Raw genomic sequence first — 19,357 nt, 5'->3', positions numbered from 1 at the left:
ATTTTATTTTGTGGACAGCCTCCATTTATTTCTGCTTTCATATTTTCATGTTGATTTGTTCCAGGTCAATAACTATGCTGTGGTTCTCTGTGATTCTACAATTATATATCTAATTTTACACTCCGTACAAATTGAAGCATATGGTTTAAGTCCTTCTAGCAATGGGAACATTGAAGTAGCTGTTGTGTCCAATCCCTCTCCCCTCCCACATACACCCTTGTTCAGGGGACACTTGGACCATGCAAGCTCTTGTACTATAGTGATCCAAAATCTGGACATCCTTAGATTCCAGGGAAGAGGGCGTTTGCCTTTTTCCTAAATGGCCATGTATCTGTTCCCTGACAACCGAATATCAGGAATAGGCCAGTTGTTAGCTGACTCACAGGCAACTTTCTGACAGTAGCCATTTTAAGCTCCTGAAAATGCCAATATGTTGGAGCGAAATAATATGGTCATGGGTCTGTCTGTAGGACAGTGGTAACCCTTTACCGGAACAGCTAGTAGTTCATAAAGTCTTTGCCCCCAATGTCAGTAGTCCAAAGTTAAGGAACTTCCTGAACTGGATAATGCATGGTCTGTAGTGAGATCTTCAGTTTCCCCTTCTGCTTAGTGAGTTGTGTACCTTTTTGTGTTGATAGTGTTGTGAGCTACATGCGTGAAGAGTTGGCTGTGGTGGACGCTGCAGGGACAATAGCCGCTGCACAATGGGACCGGGACCGCTGCGAGGGCAGGGGGCGCTGCGCCGCGCCGACAGTGACTCCTCCCAAGAGACTTGAGAGCAGGAGTCACGACGGAGCGCTAAGGCACGCCCCCCCGGCGGTTCAACCAATGAGGGCGAACCTGCCGGGTGATGTCACGGCCGCGCCCGGTCACGTTCCCTGCAGACCAGGGGAATCGGCTGCACGCGCTGCCAGCCTCGCTGACGCTCGTGCAGCACAGGTACTGGGGCTGTAGCCTCATGGGGAGACATAGTAAGCGAATCAACTGAGAAGGCAAAGCTTAAACAGTGGTTTATAGTGTATAATGCTTTTTAATTAAATGGTTGCCGATTATGTAACAAATATTAATGTGCCAAAGTGCATGATGTCTCCGAATCAAATATGCTTCTATATCTTAGTGTCTTTGTTACTTATGTGATGTGAAATGTAATCTATCAATGAAAAACTTCTACTTTTCCTTTGTGACTTCTCATTTGCAGTCTTGTAAAAGCTGAACTGCTAGAAAAATGCTTCTTTGATCTGAAGGCACCACTCACTCCGCAGGGTCATGCAGAAAATATAAAGTCTCAGGTCAGTGCTGTCTGTCACATGGAATATGAAACGTATTGTAGCCAAATTCTAGAAAAAATTTTATCTGAGTGTTTTGCATAAAGTCCCTGTAAATAGTATTGTCATGACATACAACGAAGCACCACACTGAAAATGTATCTCTTAATGTTGTAAATAGTAATTAGAAAGCTGTATGCATTTCAAGTGCATAGGTGCTATTATTGTTTTGATTTAGTGCTGAGATTTTAGTTTTCAATTGGTCTGTGATTCCAATAGCAAAGGAGCCATCCATGCAATATCCTACACATGTGTTTTTTTTTAAATAAATCAGGTCTGTAGTATTAGATAATACTTACTATATATATTCTTTTTAATTCAACTCTTAATGCCATTTTTAATGATTTTTAATATACTGGGCATCCTTTTATTTCTGTGGCGTGTTTTAGTTCAGGGGTGCGCAAACTTTTTTGTAGCTGTGCCCCACACCCACACCTGCCAGCTGCCCCGGTGCTCGCACCCCCCTTACCTCAGTTCCCGGCGCAAATGACGCCACGGGGTCATGTGATGTCATGTGACCCCACGGCGTAATTTGACCCTGCATTGCCATGGCGACGGGCATCAAAGGACCCTGTGGCGTTATTGGACGCCACGTCAACAAGTAATAGGTTGCAGAGGCCACACTCAATCCCCCGGCATTTAATTTAAATGCTGTGGGGAAGAGCGCAGGGCCTCTGCAACCACCGCAACCATCACAAAAAAGTCTGTGTGTCGATCACGCGCATTTTAAGTGAAACTTCTTTGTATTTTGTCACTGTTTTGTCACAGAAATTGTATTTGTAATGGTGATGTTTTTATTAAAAATCAAAACACAATTTCAGTGCCATAGCGCAATAAAGTTTGACATAGAACACGTGTTTTAGCTATTTGCACTTCTATATTTATAATAACTGTGAATTCCTTGTGTCTCAGTCTGTGTGTGTGTGTGTGTGTGTGTCTCTGTGTGGTGTGTGTGTTATTCTCAGGGTCCTGCCCCCCTCTCTCCTGACACTCTTCACCCCCCTTCCCCACCACGGAGCTGCAGACACAGCTGTGTATGCTGGTGCCTTCTGCCAAAGCAGCCTTTGGCCCCTCCTTGCCCCCCGTGGCGGAGGTACGGGGTTGGGGGGGGGGTGTATGTCTGAGTGCCCCTGAGCAGCCCCCACTGTCTCCCCTGGCGGAGCTGTGTCCTGCTCGGCGGAAGTACGAGGACACATGGGTGTTCGGCAACTGACTGGGGAGACGCCGGGGATGCGGCACGCTCAACCCCCTTTCCGTTACCGGACCGGAGCAGTCTCCGTCCCTCTCTCCTTCACCCGGTGGAGCCACAGCGCCTGGATCTCGGGGAGAGAGAGGTATGTGTGTGTGTGCGTGTGTGTGTTGTCCAGCGGTGGCTCCTCCTGGTGGAAGCTGGCAACACTGACGGCCTCTTTTGCCAGGAGTGATGTCACTTCCGTTACCACTGACTTCCACCTCAATCAACTGTATTCATGGCACTAAAGAAGTTTCACTTCAAAAACTCCCCCCCCCCCCCAGTTTGCGCACCCCTGTTTTAATTCACTTATTCCCAGCAGTGCAAGATCTTTGCAACACTTTCATGTTTGTGATCATTTGTTGCCAATATTCACAGCATTTTGAGCTGCGACTGTAACAATAGACAATGTTACCTTGGTAATCTAAGAAATACATTGTTGCTGCTGCTGAGTTGTACTGACTGAAGGATTGATTGAAGCTTAAAGGCAGTCATTTAGTGAACCCTGGGAAGTGGGAACTTTGCTGATTGATCACAGGAGAACAAATCAATCGGCAGCTTTGGTAATTAGTTTTCAATTAAGGTAATCAAAGGACGCATATATTAAAACAAAAATAGATTAAAAAAATTTAAGTGCTGCTTGGATTTTCTCTTTAAGGTTATTTTAGGTATCCGATATATGACAATGATAAAGAACACCTATGAGCACTTTCACATAGCAGAGCTATACAAGAACAAACAATTATTATTATATCTCGGACAGGTCCCCAAACCTGCCTTACTCCCATCGCACTGCATACTGAACCTCCACTGCAGCCAGGGATTCTTGGTAATGATTACCATGCTAATTACCACTCATTATCCACTTTAACATGGATAAGAAGAAAAAAGTAATGCACAAGGAGTAATCATTTGCACGTCATTTATGGGGAATCCCTGGCTGCAGTGGAAGCACTGTGTGCTATGTGATTATGGAGTAAGACAGGTTTTTTTGTGGACCTCCTGTTCTCATATGTGTTTATCACTGCTGTATGGTGGATTTTTTCTTTATATAAACAGAATAAGAATATCCTTATAACTCCTGTATTAATTACGGTATATACAAGTAAAACCAAGTATATACAAGAAAAGAAAAAACAAACTGTTGTACTATGCCAGAGCTATTGCCATTTGTTTTTTTAGCACTATCAGTAAAAGAAAAAGTAATCTAACTTACAGATTCCACAGATTCCCTGGTTTGACATATTACTTAGAAGTTGCATTGGCTGGCCAGTTGCGTGCGCGCACACTGTGTGTGTCGGCGCAAATGTACTGCCTGTAATGGTCATCTATCTTCTAGAATAAAAAAAATATACATTTTGGAAGTAGTGAAATATTGCACATTTACAGTCATAATCCTACAAATATACTGTCCTGCTCTAATATATCACCATGGCTTTATCTAGGCCTAGTTATGTGCCTGTGTGTTGGTGTTCAATTTTTTGGATTAGTATGTTTGTTATATATCTGTTTGGTTAGCTGTGTATGTGTGTGATCCATTTGCTAATATTTTTTTTGTCTGTTTTATTGAATAGGTGTTGTTCCAACTTCAATATCTGTCTTCCCTGTCAGGGCTTCTGCAGTCATGCCTGCTTGTAGACACTAATCTTGTGATCCTCGATGAACTGCTGCCGCCACTTTTGGCAAATATGGTTTCATTCCTCTCCACACAATATAAGAGAACCTGGGGTAAGTCGCATCTATAACTGATTTCCTGCAATAAGAAAAATGTTCATGGCCTATTAACAAACTGTTGTGTGGAGTAAAGATGAATTGTATGGTATTTTAGAGCATACAAGCTTTATATGCCTTGGTTATTTTGTTTTGCTGAATGCTCTGTGATCTTTGTTTATTTTATTTATATAGCATAGCCTCCGGCCACTATTTCTTCTTTTGGGGCCCTAACAGTATAAGTCCTGCTAAGGACAGGCACTGGAAGGGTTAATTCCTCATGAAGGCCTAGTTTGCTATTGCAGCCTGGATATATTTACTTTATCCAGGGGCGAGCCTAACAACAACCAGAGGGTCATCCTGGGGAGGATACTGGTTGGGTCACATGTAGTTAATGTAATGCCTGTCAGTATCAGACCTGCCCTGTTATGGGGTAGGGTTAAAAGACCACCCCCCAGGGTATATACTGGCACTCTCCCAGAAGTCAGGTGCTGTCTCTTCCCCCCCCCCCTATGGAGTGGGTAACATCTACCCTGTATCCCATCGGGGGATACAGGAAGAGCTCAGGAGGGAGCCTACATGGACCTCAAGCCTTGGAGGTGCCCTTCAGGGGAATGTGAAGCATGCAGTGACTGCTGGAAACACAATAAACCTCAGTTAAACCTAAGTTTGTGCGGTTGACTGGATCAACTAAGAAGTGTCAGCATGGCCCATCCTGAGTGCTGCAGGATCCTTGCTGACTGGAGGCACTGTACAGTGAGATGAACCACCCTGAAAACCTGTTATGATATCTCCCCACACCAGAGCATTCAGAGCCTTTTGTTCCAGCCAAACAGGTATTCACTGCACCAGTAACATCAGGTAGCCGGATGATCTCACTTAGGGTGGGGAACAGGTGCTGCAAATGGAGGCACTGCTGAGATCAGCATCAGGACAGGTTTTCACAGCAGAGGCAACCCGTAGGAAGCAGGCACACTCTGTCTCAGTACTAACAAAGGATGAAAGGAGGGGGGGGACAGGTGTAGCTCTAGGGGACTCCGGTCTGCCATAATTGGGGCCCAACTTCCCCGCCAGGGAGCTTCAGCCTTCCGCTGCCCCAAAGGGCGTCTTGTGTTGGAGCAACATGGTACATGTCCTGGTTCTTAGTCACCCTGCAGAATGGCATATAGGGCTTCTGGGGGGTGTGTTTTGGTTGCCTGGGGCTCAAGAACCCCGGAATGGTACTATAGTATCAGGGATCAGCGGGTGGCGGTAAAGCATTGATGGGTAGTGTCCGGGGGAGGGGGATCCTGGAGCAGGGTTGCCAGAATCTCTGTTTGAGGAGCTATCGCAATCCTAGTAGCAGCTTCGAGCACAGGAAACCACAGTATACAGAGATTGACTGTCAGCATGTGCTAAATGTGCTAAAAAGGGAGTGTTTTGCCTGCCCGGGGACATTCTTGCTTGCAAGGAAAATCTACAACAAGGCCAGAAACGGGACCCGCATATCACTTGCCACCACAAAATGTCAGTTCCCGCCGAAAAACGGGAGCCGCATGTCTATTTGCAAAAGTTGCATGTCAGTTGCCAGCTTTTACGTGCACTCAGTCTACAGAACGGCATGAAATACTGAGACCGCGTCTCCTTCTCTCTCCTGGATTGAATGCCTGGGTCCACCAGGAGGAGGAGCTGGGCGTGACCAAGCCAACCCTGCGAATGCGAGGTGCTCAGACACATGTGCACTCAGCTGCAAGATGTGTGTGTGTGGAGCTACTCGCTTACTATTGCACAAAATTGATGCTGCTCTATGTCATATCTATGAACTAGTCGGTGGGGCTCTAGTGTATCAAGCGTAGAGAATGATGACAACCTGCTGTTTGGGGTCTGCCCGCTGTGTGACTGCCCTGGACAAGAGCTGCGGGTATTTCCACAATGTCAACCTGCCAGGTTCCCTACCTCCGGCTCAGGCCCAAGGGACCAGCAGGTAATACCACCAATATGAGCACCGAAGAGCTCCGGAATCTTTATACCATGGTAAGCAAACTGACGGCACTGGCTCAAAACTCCGCAGCCGATGCCACAATGCACTGTCTGGCCATGCTGTATGAACTATTTTACCCCGAGCTGCAGATGATGGCTGCCTCTCCTGGTGCGGAGTCTGTTGGGGTGAGCTCTGACTCGTACATGGACTCTGTGCGCCGTATAGGGTGGAAGGGAGGTCCCATTCTCGACTCTACAGCTTGGATAGAGGTCTTCCGGGCCTTACCTGTAGCCTCATCGAAGTCGGAGCTGTCCGCGATGTCACCCGGAGCAATGTCTGAGCCCTCCAGTCCTGTGCCGGAGAACCGTGAGAAGGGACCACCAGCCTATTGCGAGGTACGTCGAACACCATCTCTGCAGTCTGGCTCCAAGGTGGAGGGATCCGCCGCGATGACAGCAGCTTCCGGTTCGTCGGACGACAAGACCGCGGCCACTCCCGAGGTACTGGTCTGGGACTCCCACGCACTCGAGTCGGAAGGCAGCCTGCTGGTTCCGGTGATCGATACCAGCTCCGCGATAGAGATCCGGGATTTCGACCCGCGCTGGGCGGAAGCGCAGAAGGCTGCTGATCAATATCTAAGGTGGAGGCAAGAAATGTGTGAGGCCCGCTGCCGCCGAGAGGTACTACGATGCGCTGGGGTTGATGGAAGAATTTCCCAGGGAAGTGCCTGCTGGTATTGCCCCCTCTTGCCCCAGAGCAGCAATGATTTCAGCTCCACAACCGGGAGGAGTTGAGCACCAAGAGCCGTCTGGCCGGATGGACTCACCGACCGCTACTAACTCCCCTGTAAGCGAATGGCCCTCTGTGAACCCCTTTTTTTTTCTACGTTGCAGGAACGGAAAGAGGGACTCCCGCAAATCTGCAGCCGTTGCTGCGGCAAAATATATTACTGCAAAGAGTTGTTCCCTAGCAGGGGCTGGACACTCCAATTGCTCCGCCTTGGGAGTCCCCCGTATGTCCCCGATTCACAGACTTTAAAGTGCCGGCTCTGCCCCATGCTGCCCGTTACCCAATATCGACCCCAACCCTAGTATTAAACCCCTGACCCCTCGGCCCGTGTCACCGGGTAAGTTCCATGGCCCCAAGAAGCAATATGAATGATGGTATTATGTCTGCTATGCCTGTAATGTCTACTGGGGATGCATTGCCCTTGTGGGACAAAATGTACCAGGGTTATGTGCCTCATTTAAACTGGACACAGTTTGTGTTAGAAGAGGGTGGTAAGGTAAAATGCTGGTGGGACAAAGGTCGGATAACAGCTGAAATTATGAGGCAGAAAATTGGTACCCGATGGGCAGAGACCTTTAAAGCTCCAGATAAAGAGGAGGGTCTGGTAGCACCATTATGGGAAGGGTCTTTATTCTGGGTCCTACCTGGTATGGCCAAGGGGCATGGTCTTATGAAGTTTTGCAGGGCTGAGAAAGTACTGGTTATGAGGTTCAGAAAAATGGGATTTGAATACCCATATCTTCCTGAGAATCTCATGAGGAGCACTGAAGAGCACATGGAACAAATGGGTGAAAGAAGGCTAATTGAATACCTGGTTAGCACTACTAAAGGGTCTAAGTCCTGCGAGCTGGATAGGGATAAGTACCTGTTGAAGGTGTGGGTAGTGGGCCACAATATTCACCTAGACAGGGTAGAATATATCTCTGAGTCTGGCAGAAAGAGTGGCTACTCCATTAAGGTAACTGATGATCAGGGTAACATGGTGAGGAAACCGGATCCAGCCCATTATTACTGAGGTAGCCCTATAAAACATCTAAGCTAGACCCAGGGTTCCCCACCAGGGAGGTGCCAGTGTGTGGGGTCGTTCTATATGGTTGTATTAAGATGTTAATGCACATGTGTCATGCTTTTGGTAGTAGGTTCTATTACAGGGTTATTGGTACAGTGTGTTGATGTTGCACATACTGTATTCCTCAGCGGGGCATGAGGATTTTCACCAGGGGGATAATATAGCATAGCCTCCGGCTGCTATTTCTTCTTTTGTGGCCCTAACAGATTAAGGTAACTGATGATCAGGGTAACATGGTGAGGAAACCGGATCCAGCCCATTATTACTGAAGTAGCCCTATAAAACATCTAAGCTAGACTCAGGGTTCCCCACCAGGGAGGTGCCAGTGTGTGGGGTCGTTCTATATGGTTGTATTAAGATGTTAATGCACATCTGTCATGCTTTTGGTAGTAGGTTCTATTACAGGGTTATTGGTACAGTGTGTTGATGTTGCACATACTGTATTCCTCAGCGGGGCATGAGGATTTTCACCAGGGGGATAATATAGCATAGCCTCCGGCTGCTATTTCTTCTTTTGTGGCCCTAACAGTATAAGTCCTGCTAAGGACAGGCTTAGTTTGCTATTGCAGCCTGGATATATTTACTCTATCCAGGGGCGGGCCTAACAACAACCAGAGAGTATCATCCTGGGGAGGATACTGGTTGGGTCACATGCAGTTAATGTGATGTCTGTCAGTATCAGACCTGCCCTGTTCTGAGGCAGGGTTACAAGCCCATCCCCCGGGGTATATACTGGCACTCTGAGAAGTCAGCGGCTGTCTCTTCCCTACCCCTGTGGAGTGTGTAACATCTACCCTGTATCCCATCGGGGGATACAGGAGGAGCTCAGGAGGGAGTCTACATGGGCCTCAAGCCTTGGAGGTGCCCTTCAGGGGAATGTGAAGCATGAAGTTACTGGTGGAAATGCATTAAACCTCAGTTAAACCTAAGCTTGTGCGGTTGACTGGATCAACTAAGAAGTGTCAGCATGGACCTCCTGAATGCTGCAGGATCCTTGCTAACTGGAGGCGCTGTACCCTGAGATGAACCACCCTGAAAACCTGTCCTTATATCTCCCCACATCACCGCGGAGCATTCAGAGCCTCTTGTTCCAGCCAAACAGGTATGCACCGCACCAGCAACATCAGGTAGCTGGATGATCTCACTTAGGGTGGGGGAACAGGTGCTACATTTATAAAAATGTTTTACCAGGAAGTAATACATTGAGAGTTGTCTCTCATTTTCAAGTATGTCCTGGGCACAGAGTTCTGATGACAAATACAGTACATAGTTACATTAAATGAATAGGGTAATACGTTACATATAAAGACATTGCATGAACAGTTAAAGATAATGTGTTACAGGCATATGTAACATTTACAGACCAGATTAAAATGTGAGACAGCTTTAGTTTTGAAAGAACTTAGACTGGTGTTGGCTTTGAGAGTCTCGGGTATATTGTTCCAGTTGTGAGATGCACGATAAGGGAAGGCGGAGCGGCTGGATTCCTTGTTGAACCTTGACCATGAACAGTCTTTTGGAGTCAGATCTCAGGTGATAAGTGCTGCATTTGTTAGGGGTGAGGAGCTTGTTCAGATAGGCAGGTAGATTGTCCAGAAAGTATTGTTGTATTGAATGTAAAATAAATTGTGATATGGATAACTCCTTTTTCATTTTTAAAATTAGTCTAGCAGCAGTGCTATTTTGTTGCATCAGGACAGTGGCAAATTAAGTAAATCAAACTGGCTTTTGTTTAATTTCTTGCAGCAATTATGTGTGAGGTACCGTACCTTTTCACGATTTGTTATTATTCTGACATACATTTTTACTTCAAGTCCCCATAAAACATTTACCTTCTTTTCCAGATAGTGATATTAAACCTGCAGTTTACCAGTCATGGACAGACATATTTATATTTCTGACTGCCTTGTTAAGAAAAAGTGCCCAAATGACTCTCGTTCAAGTGACCACAGCCCTAGCAAAGCATGGAAGTCCCCTGCTTGGTAAGACTTCTATATTGATTGCATTTTTTCATAAAACACAGACAGCCCTTTCAGCCCAAGATAATGCTGCGTGAGGATAACACATCGCTAGGCTTCATTAACGAACTTATCTGCCTGAGAGGTCAGTTAGGCTAGGTCACCGCTGCAGCCGGCGGCGTGCGCGCCTCTCACCAGCCCCTTACCTTCTCCCTAGTAGTCTCCGGTGACTCTTCGCTTCCTGGCTCACTGCATACTGTGACGCGTCAGCCAGCAGGGGATACAACTGAATTGTGTTCCCGTGCAGCGACACGTCACATGGTGCGCCAGGGAGCCAATGAAGAGGGGAGATCACAAGCAGAGGGGTGGATCCTTCCTCAAGGTTCTCAGCTGTTTGGGTAAAGAGTTTGCTGTCCGGATGCTTTCAGCACAATATACATTGGCTGCACTACGTGTCAGTAAAGGGTAATGAGTTGCCTGGCTGCATGCCAGAGGGATTTGGTGGCTTGTGCTGTATATAGCTGGACTTGATGTTGTTTATACATAACCATGCTCTTAAGCAACTGCCTGTGACTGAACTGGGCTCAGCCCTCAATGCTGGACTCTCTATAAGCCAAGATGCAATGAGTAAACAGGACGGACACACATTGATGGTAAACGGATCAGAAAATGTGCAACATGGCCGTTCCACCCAGTCATGGCTGCGCCCACCCGACCCATTTTTGCCACGCCCCCCGCGCCTAAAAAAAGCTGCTTGCAGATTGCGATGAAGCGCTGTTGAAGCATGCAGCGGGATTTTAGCCTAAGGCTGCGCTTATAGTATCAGTGACAGCACCGCGACGTCGGATCAAACAAATGTATTGACGCCATCGCGTGCGCTTATAGTAGGCGCGGCGCAACGGCTTGGTCGCTATCGCTGGAAGTCACTTCAATTTGATTTTTGCCAGCGACCGCAGCGTGACGTCAGTGTCGCCGGCACTATAAGTGCAGCCTTATAGTGTACAGTGCAAGCTCTTCTATTATAAATGGGATTAATGGTTTACCACAAGCATTGCAAACATTTTATAGCAGTCCATCCAATGGGTTTACACATGTGAATAATATGCTGGTTTTATTAAAGGATTGATATTTTTTTTTTTTATATATATATACATTAATCAAATCACTTACTAGAGCTTCCTGCTCACTGTAAAGACTTGTATTTCTTGTCATAATTAAATGCATTTTTTTCTATCTTAATAATGGAATTGCAGCAATTGCTGAACTATTTAATTTTTTTTTTAAATCACTACCCACTGAACGAGACATGCGCTACCAACAAGTACAGAAATCCGTTATAGTTCCATTCATTGTTTGCAAAAGCATATCATTATTATTTATTTATAAGGCTCCAACCTACTTTATCTCTCACCCATTGTGCTGCATGGCCGAATAGCGATAAAACATAAAAATGCAAACCTTAACTGTTAGATGATCTGTGGTTTAACTGGGTGCTGGTGTCACGATTTTCTGGAACAAGAGAAAACCTGCTATACTATTTTCTAAAATATCAAGAGTGAAAAAACTTAATGCTAAATTCCAAGTCCCTGTAAAAATCTGAACCTCGAGGGGTTCTGTGAAGCATTGCAGTAGTTTGCAGGCCTCTCAAGTGGAGATAGCGAGATGTGGTTGAAGATCAAAGGGTACATTCTCATATAGCATGTTTTCTCCTCCATTTGTGTTCAGGATTATGCTTCGGTAGAGCTTGCTCAGTCGGATAATAGCCTCTTTATGTGCGCTTATTTTACACAGCATACAATTTATATACGTGAAATAACACTGTGCAACTACGTAACTGCTCTTTGAATGGTTTTCAGCAGATTTATTTCGCTCTCTGAATAGGATACTGAAGTATTACTTATGAACCGTTTTGCATTTTAATAACGTATAGATACAGTACTCAAATGAAAACGTCTACGAATGTATATTGTACTGTAAAGTATTGACGTTCTTGTCCTAATGTAATAGGGTTTTTTTTTCCCAGACTCCTCCAATTTCCTCAAAGAACTGTTGCTTTTATGTTCAGTTTGATTAAAAAGTATTAATTTATTATTATTATTTTTATAGATACTGTGTCAGAGTGTGTGTGTCTAGCTCCAAGCCAACCCCAGCTCTATACAGCCTGTATGCACTTCCTTTCAGTTCTGCTATCTGAGGAGGGGAAGCGGCAACTTCAGGAACCAAATTCATGCAACAGTGCTTTGTTTTCACTTTTAGATGAAAATCTAAAAATGGGGAATAGTCTTTGCAAATTAATACTACAGGTTGGTAATAAACTAATACAATATTTAATAACTTTTCAGCAATTACTTATGGGAATATAAATCTTTCTAAAGATGTGCATAACCTATATCTGCATGCACACACTTCTCATGACAACCTCAGTTTGGAGTAATTGGTCTAGAACCCACCAATCAATGTCCATAAAATAAATCACAATACTTAAGCCACAGCAGGAGTGAATGGGGGGCCATTTGTCAGAGAACTTAATTATTAATGTAAATTCTACATTAGTATGAAACAGGCATTCTCTTTTCCCATTCCCCGTGTTGTCACAGCACTTATTGAAATTATTGGGAGGGTTCATTTATTTAGATTTCCCTTTTTCAAGGAAGCAACAGAATTATGCCAGCCTTATATGTACCGTACACAATATAGAACTTGCTTAACTGCTGTTGATCTGTGGAGTACATTGTATATGTGACCTCTTAATGTCTATCTGTGCAAGTGTAATATAAGTTGTTACACAAACCTAATACAGTTGTTGTCAGAATAAAGCAGTATAGATGTCCTAAGAACATTGACTGTACCAGAACCACTCATTTAGATAATGTCATTGCTTTTTTATCACTTCAAGAGGATTTGAGACTTTTGATGAGCACAAATTATACCCCAGAATTTGAAATACATTAAACAAGAAAAGCATTCTACTGTAGGTGAGCCCAAGGGGTTTTCTGAATTTTCTCAAAAGAATTCAGAATGACAAAATCTGAAAACATTTAGGATGTAGGATAAGGTTTCAACTGCAGCAATAACATTGTTCATCTTAATCCCCAAAAGTGATTTCTCTAAATGTCTTAGTCAGTTTTGGTTGATTTTGCTAAACCATTTGTTATGCAATTGCAAAACTAAATTGTGTATGTGTTTTTATGTAGGTATGTATGTATGTATAAACACACACACACACACTCCAAAGTAAAAAAGTGGATTTCAAAAGCTATTAAAACCCGCTTTGTGACTTTGAAGTGTGTGTCCTTTTTTTCCAGTATACTTCGTCATGCACCCATATACTGCTATATGTACACATTGTGTGTGTGTGTATATTTTTGTGTGTGTGTGTATGTATATATATATATGTATGTATATATTTGTATGTATATATTTATATATATATATTTATATAGAGATATATATATATATATATATATATATATATATATATATATATATATATATATATATATATATATATGTATATATTTGTTGTTAAATAACATACATTATTAGTAATTTGACAGTTTTGCAAATACTTCTCCAGATGAGCAATTAAGTATACATAATGGAGATTTAAATAAAGGCATATGGATGATCAGTTATTTAAACAGATTTACGTTAGGAGACTTTTATCCTACTAAAAGAAAAATACATAAATGATAATGCTACAGCGTTAAAACACTGAGGGAAATCATTACTTGAATTCCATACTACACAGTGTGTATGTACATGTATAGATCTGTGTGTGTGTGTGTGTGTGTGTGTGTGTGTGTGTGTGTGTGTGTGTGTGTGTGTGTGTGTGTGTGTGTGTGTGTGTGTGTGTGTGTGTGTGTGTATATATATCCCCAATAAAGAATATCACTTGTGAGCACATTCACATTTCTTAGACAGGTCTGCCACCTCTGCCTTTCACCGTTATCACCTAGCATACCGTGCTTCCACTCCAGCAAGGGATTCTGGGAAATGACATGCAAATGAGCAAAATGTTTCCCCTTTTGCCTGAAATCCATTTTTACATGGAACCTTTATAAGCAAATGCTCTGCTGTTCACACAGCTTTTAAGCACTGCATGGGTGTTAGATGCAAAGCCAGTCAAACCACTAACAGGGGTCAGTCAGTCAGAGAGTACTCTAGCTATTGAGTCAGTACTCTGAGTTGCTGTCTCACCCTGCAGGTTGAGACTATATGATATATATGATATATGATCAGTCCCATAAGGGGACTGAAATAGCAAAGGAGGAGAGACAAGGCCTCAATCATGGTATCTGCTACAGGGACCATCCAGAGGTCTGGGACTTGGAGAGAAAGCTGTACAGTATTTACTGTATTAATATGCTGTATGCAGTGGATGCTAAATAAAGATGCTCCTGTTTCAATATAGTCCTGGCCTGAGTCTATAGTCAATCGGTGGAGTAAGGACTAGTTCTACTTTAGGGACTGCCTTTAGCAAAGCTGGAGCCTGCAGCAGATGGAGTCACTAGCACCCAGAGAACGAATCATGCATCTGCCTCAAAAGCCTGCCCTGTTTCCCCAACAACAACGGCGGAACCTCAGCTCTCCTGCAAGCCAACAGTTATCATGCACCATTACAAACTGGGTATCAGGAAGATCTCCCATAGGGTGGGGTAAACAGCACTACACACAAACACGTGTGTGAATATTTTTTTATGAAACCCCTACTTGTGGAAGACCACCTAGGACCAAGTTGATCCCATGGCAGGGATATACAGTATGTTTAATGGGTTGGGGGGGAGGAGGGGAACCAAGGGCGTGTTTTCAATTTCAAATAGGTAATCATGGCAGTACACGGAACAATGACAAGGGTGTGGGTAACCGTGAATGCAGAATTATTCATTTGTTCTGAACAGGAAAAAATATTGATTTCACAAAAAACACAATAAGTGGCATCCTAACAATGTGTGTAGTTTGTTGGTTGATAAACAAGTAGGATTGCCCCTTGAAATGCCCTTTGCAAATCATAATGCCCACCTATCTGTCAACAGAAATTGTATTTTAATCTAAATAGCTAAACATTAGGGCAAATAAAATAAAAAAGTCCAGGTAAATTCACAATATGGTAAACTTCAGTAGTCCTTAATTTCCAATGAGAACAGAGTTACACTTTGTCTTTCTGTATTTTCTTATAGAAATTATAGTCCTGAAGCTGAGCTGTTCTCAAACTGAAGGCAGAACAATGAGTTATTACAGTATTTCCCAGCAAACCTGTATTTCAAGTAATGATTTTCCTCAGTATTAAAACGCTGTAGCATTATCATTTATGTATTTTCTTTCTTTTTGTAGGATAAAAGTCTCCTAACATAAATCAGTTTGAACAACTGATCATCCATATGCCTTTATTTCAATCTCCGTTATGTGTACTTAATTGCTCGTCTGGAGAAGTATTTGCAAAACTGTCAAATGACTAATATGTCATTTATGTTATTTAACATATTTTTAACTTTATATAGTTTCAAGTCTGTATTCCTAGTGTACACAAGCATGTGTTTGTTTATTAATTTTCACGATTTGTGTATTATTAAAACCTATTACTTTGTATTTGATACAGAGCTATGAAGAGAAATTCTCAGAGGACCCTCTTAGACAAGTTTGTACAAACACCTTAATCTTCCTGCTGGCTGTCAGCAGAAGTGCCCAGAAGTATGCTCTGCAAGGTGAGCCATTTCCTTTTCCAGTAAAGAACAGACTGCTTCCCTCGTCAATTTCCTGGCAGTTTGGTTTCTTTCTTAAAGCCAGCAAACAAAAATATCACTTGTGAGCACATTCACATGTTTCAGACAGGTCTGCAACCCTGCTTTTCATCATCATCATCTCGGCGTATAGTGCAGTTCCAGTGCAGTTCCACTGCAGCTAGGAATTCTGGGAAATTATATGCAAATGAGTACACCGTGTCACCTTTTGCTTCAAAATAATTTCTTAATGCCAAAACCATCTATGCCCAGGGTCTAAATAAAGGTGCATTCCGTGAAAAAGAAAACCCCCTTTTTTTTTCCACATACATAACTGTAACTGAAACGTGCTCGGTTTCCAAGATAATTTATGCTAGTTGCCTGTGGTTCTTCATGTAGGAAACAACATAGCTGCCACTGTTGACCAATAGAAAGCCACAACCAATGACATTGCAAGTTCCTATTGGCCCCCCGAGCATGTCCTGCAATCTTTTTAGTTTTTAAGATCATGGGGGGAGAGGGGGGTTCTCTCTAGATTCTGAGGTTTCCATGGCAACCTTTACACGGCACTGGGCTCTGGAGCTCCATTTTTATCTCTGTGACATGTTTGTGTATCATCTTCAGCCCTTGTCAATCCACTGCTGGATGCAGGCCTCCCTAATGATCTTCCTGGTGCTGCCGTTGCAAGCTTCTCTTCTCCATGTTGTTCCAACAAATTTTCTGATTTCATCCTCCCATCTTACTTTTGGTCATCGTCTTGGCTTTTAATCTCTCTTGGAATCAAGTCGAGTAGTATCTTTGTCCAACATTAGTAATTAATTCTTGTGATATGTCGGACCCATTGCCATTTTAATTCCTTCACCCTTGTGATTATTTCACAGACTTTTCTTTGGTTTCAAATCCATAAAAAAAAAAATCCTGTCTCTATGGGTATTACCCAACATACATCTCTCCTTACTTCTTTGAGTTGTCTGAAGCTTCGGAACTATCTTCGCATTTAGGATCCAAGGTTCACATTCATACGGGAGCACGAGCCGTATACACTTGAAGAACACTACTTTTAAGGCACAATGGAAGATTGTCTTGTTTCTTCTAAATGCACTCTATCCCATCTTCCTTCTCTTATTGACTTCAATCAAAACATTCCCATCCTCTGATGTTTGCTGGCTAAGTTAGACATAGTCTTTGACTTCTTCTCGTTTTATTCCATTTATTGTGATCTTTATAGAGTTGACGCATTTGTTGAACATTACTTTGGTCTTGCTGAGATTCATACTAATTTTGTTGGCCAACTCCCTTTTTGTGTTTTTAAATATAAACTTACAAGTTCACTCACGTTCAGAGAAGTTGAGTGTCAAGTAACATTATACTGTATACAATTTTTTGCTGATTAAATGTTACTTTTTCATATCCTCATTATGTAAGCAGCTTGCTAAACTTTTCATTAACTGGATTTAATTGATTTTAAATCTTAGTACAGTATTTAAAATCGTTCATTGCCCTGTAAAGATCTCTTGATGTAAAAGGTGTCTGTTTTGTCCTTTGTGAAGTTGTACCAATTAACCATTTACATTTTACATCTGCTGTACATAACGAGTTACAAAGGGTGCCAAGAAGTTGTGCACAGGGAATCAATGGAACAATAGCTCTCAATTGCTAAAAGTTTTGGAAATATCCAAAATGCAGTATAGAGTATTATGAGATGGTATAAGCAGCAGAAAAGTGCAATACACATACACCTGGAAAAAAAAGTCATATTTAATTAGCTGAAAGTGCATGAGATCTGTGAGCATTCAAATGGTAAATAAAAAGGTACACAATATTGTTTCGATTGTAAGCTCTTCAGAGCAGGGACTACTTTTCTTTTTTTTTTTTAACTTGAAATTTTTATTACATTTTGCAAAATTATACAGAAATACAACTTGAATATAGGGAGGGTTATCAGGGGGGGAAGGGTACAAAAATAAAAAGGGGAGGGGGGGATAGGGAGGGGGAACAGCCTCTTGGTGCAGAAATAATTACATAGTACATTTCCATATAACAACACTTACTACATTGCATATAGAGATAAAAAATATCTGAGGCAACCTTTAACTCAGAGCATCTCTAGACAAACTACCGTGATAATGAGAGAGATATGATTCTTAAATTGAAATACAATATAACTTTGAAGCGCATGCTGTGGGTAACAGCCGGGGTTATCAGCTGAGTTTGAGAAAGAGAAGGACTTGTGATACTATAGGCTCAGGGAGTTTTGGGATACGGTTCGGTTTCCTATAAATCGTATCCAGGGTAGCCATACCTTTTGAAACTTATCATATGTATCGTTCAAAAAGCTTCTGAGCTTTTCCATTGTACATATAAACCAAACCGTATTTCTAATTTGCGGTAATGATGGGAGTTTGTCCTGTTTCCAAAGACCTGCCAGGACCTTGCCGCGGTGATAATGTGGGTCATTAGCTTATTCTCCGCCCTTGTTTGGACCTGGAGTGATTTGTTTAATAAAAACAGCAATGGGTCTAGGGGGATATCCCCGCCCAAAATCTGTCTGATCCAGGATCTCACTTGCGTCCAAAGGGTTTGTACGCATGGACATGAACACCACATATGTAGAAAAGACGCTACCTCGCCACAGCCTTTAGGACATAGAGGGGAGTAACCTGGTACATATTTAGCAATATTTTCTGGCGTATTATACCAACGTGTCATTACTTTATATGCATTTTCCCGGATGGTTGAACAGGTTGAGCTATTGGCTACCACTTCGAAAATATCTTCCCATTCCTCCTCCTCCAACTCCTCGCCTAGATCAGCTTCCCATTTTTCCATAAATTTGAGTTTAATTTGGTCTTCGACCGGTAGGGCAAATTGGCCGTATAGTGTCGATACCAACCTCTCTTGTGAGTCGGTTTCCAGACAGAGTCTCTCGAACCGGGAGACGGGGCTAGTGGGTTTAACTTTGGCAAAAAAAGCTTTTAATTGAAGGTAGCGAAAAATTTCTCCTGATGGCATCCCCTTTTTATTAACCAGCTCCTCAAAGTGCGTCACCTTGAGATCGTGGCTAATATCAAAAAATCTACATATGTTTGCCTGCCGCCATAACCCAGAAGATTGTCTGGGCAGTCCCGGGATAAAATCCCTATTTCCAAAAAAAGGAGTCATTAGGGAGTCCGGGTTACTAAGCTTAAATTTAAATGTAAGTCTATCCCACAGTTTGAGAGAGTGTGTGTGATCGATGGCAAGACCGGGTGTTCCAAAAGACCTTTCCGGTTGGGTAACCATAGAATATTTTCTATTGGAGTAGGATATACTAGATGTGTCTCCAAGGCTACCCATCTCCTTAATGACTGATCCGCGTGCCACGCTACCCACTGACTTGCTTGGGCAGCCCTATAGTATGAGAGGAGACAGGGGAGTGCCATTCCTCCTGCTCCAGTGGGCCTGGTTAGCAGTTTACGGTTAAGTCTGGGCCTTTTGTTATTCCAAATGAATTTGGAGATCAAGGACTGGAGTTTAGTTATATCTGATATTACGACAGGTATAGGAAGGGTCCAAAACAGATAAAGCAATCTAGGCAGTAAGTTCATCTTCACTG

At 43.0% G+C, this 19,357-nt stretch overlaps 1 protein-coding gene across 5 annotated transcripts in view; it reads left to right on the top strand.

Moving 5' to 3' along the window:
- The window catches only part of RTTN (rotatin), a 182,900-nt gene that overhangs the window by 114,413 nt on the left and 49,130 nt on the right, over positions 1–19,357 (top strand). For 4 of the 5 annotated variants that reach the window (XM_075585443.1, XM_075585442.1, XM_075585446.1 and 1 more), the window contains 5 exons: positions 1,199–1,289; positions 4,131–4,284; positions 9,929–10,066; positions 12,149–12,345; positions 15,642–15,747. In XM_075585443.1, coding sequence (XP_075441558.1) covers positions 1,199–1,289; positions 4,131–4,284; positions 9,929–10,066; positions 12,149–12,345; positions 15,642–15,747 — 686 coding nt within the window. The remainder of the gene's footprint in view (positions 1–1,198; positions 1,290–4,130; positions 4,285–9,928; positions 10,067–12,148; positions 12,346–15,641; positions 15,748–19,357) is intronic. The other variant, XM_075585445.1, reaches the window with a different exon arrangement.

Source organism: Ascaphus truei, chromosome 2, assembly GCF_040206685.1.
Source record: "Ascaphus truei isolate aAscTru1 chromosome 2, aAscTru1.hap1, whole genome shotgun sequence".
Lineage (NCBI taxonomy): Eukaryota > Metazoa > Chordata > Amphibia > Anura > Ascaphidae > Ascaphus > Ascaphus truei.
The sequence above is the reverse complement of the archived record's forward strand: the minus strand, read 5'-3'. Positions and strand labels throughout refer to the sequence as shown.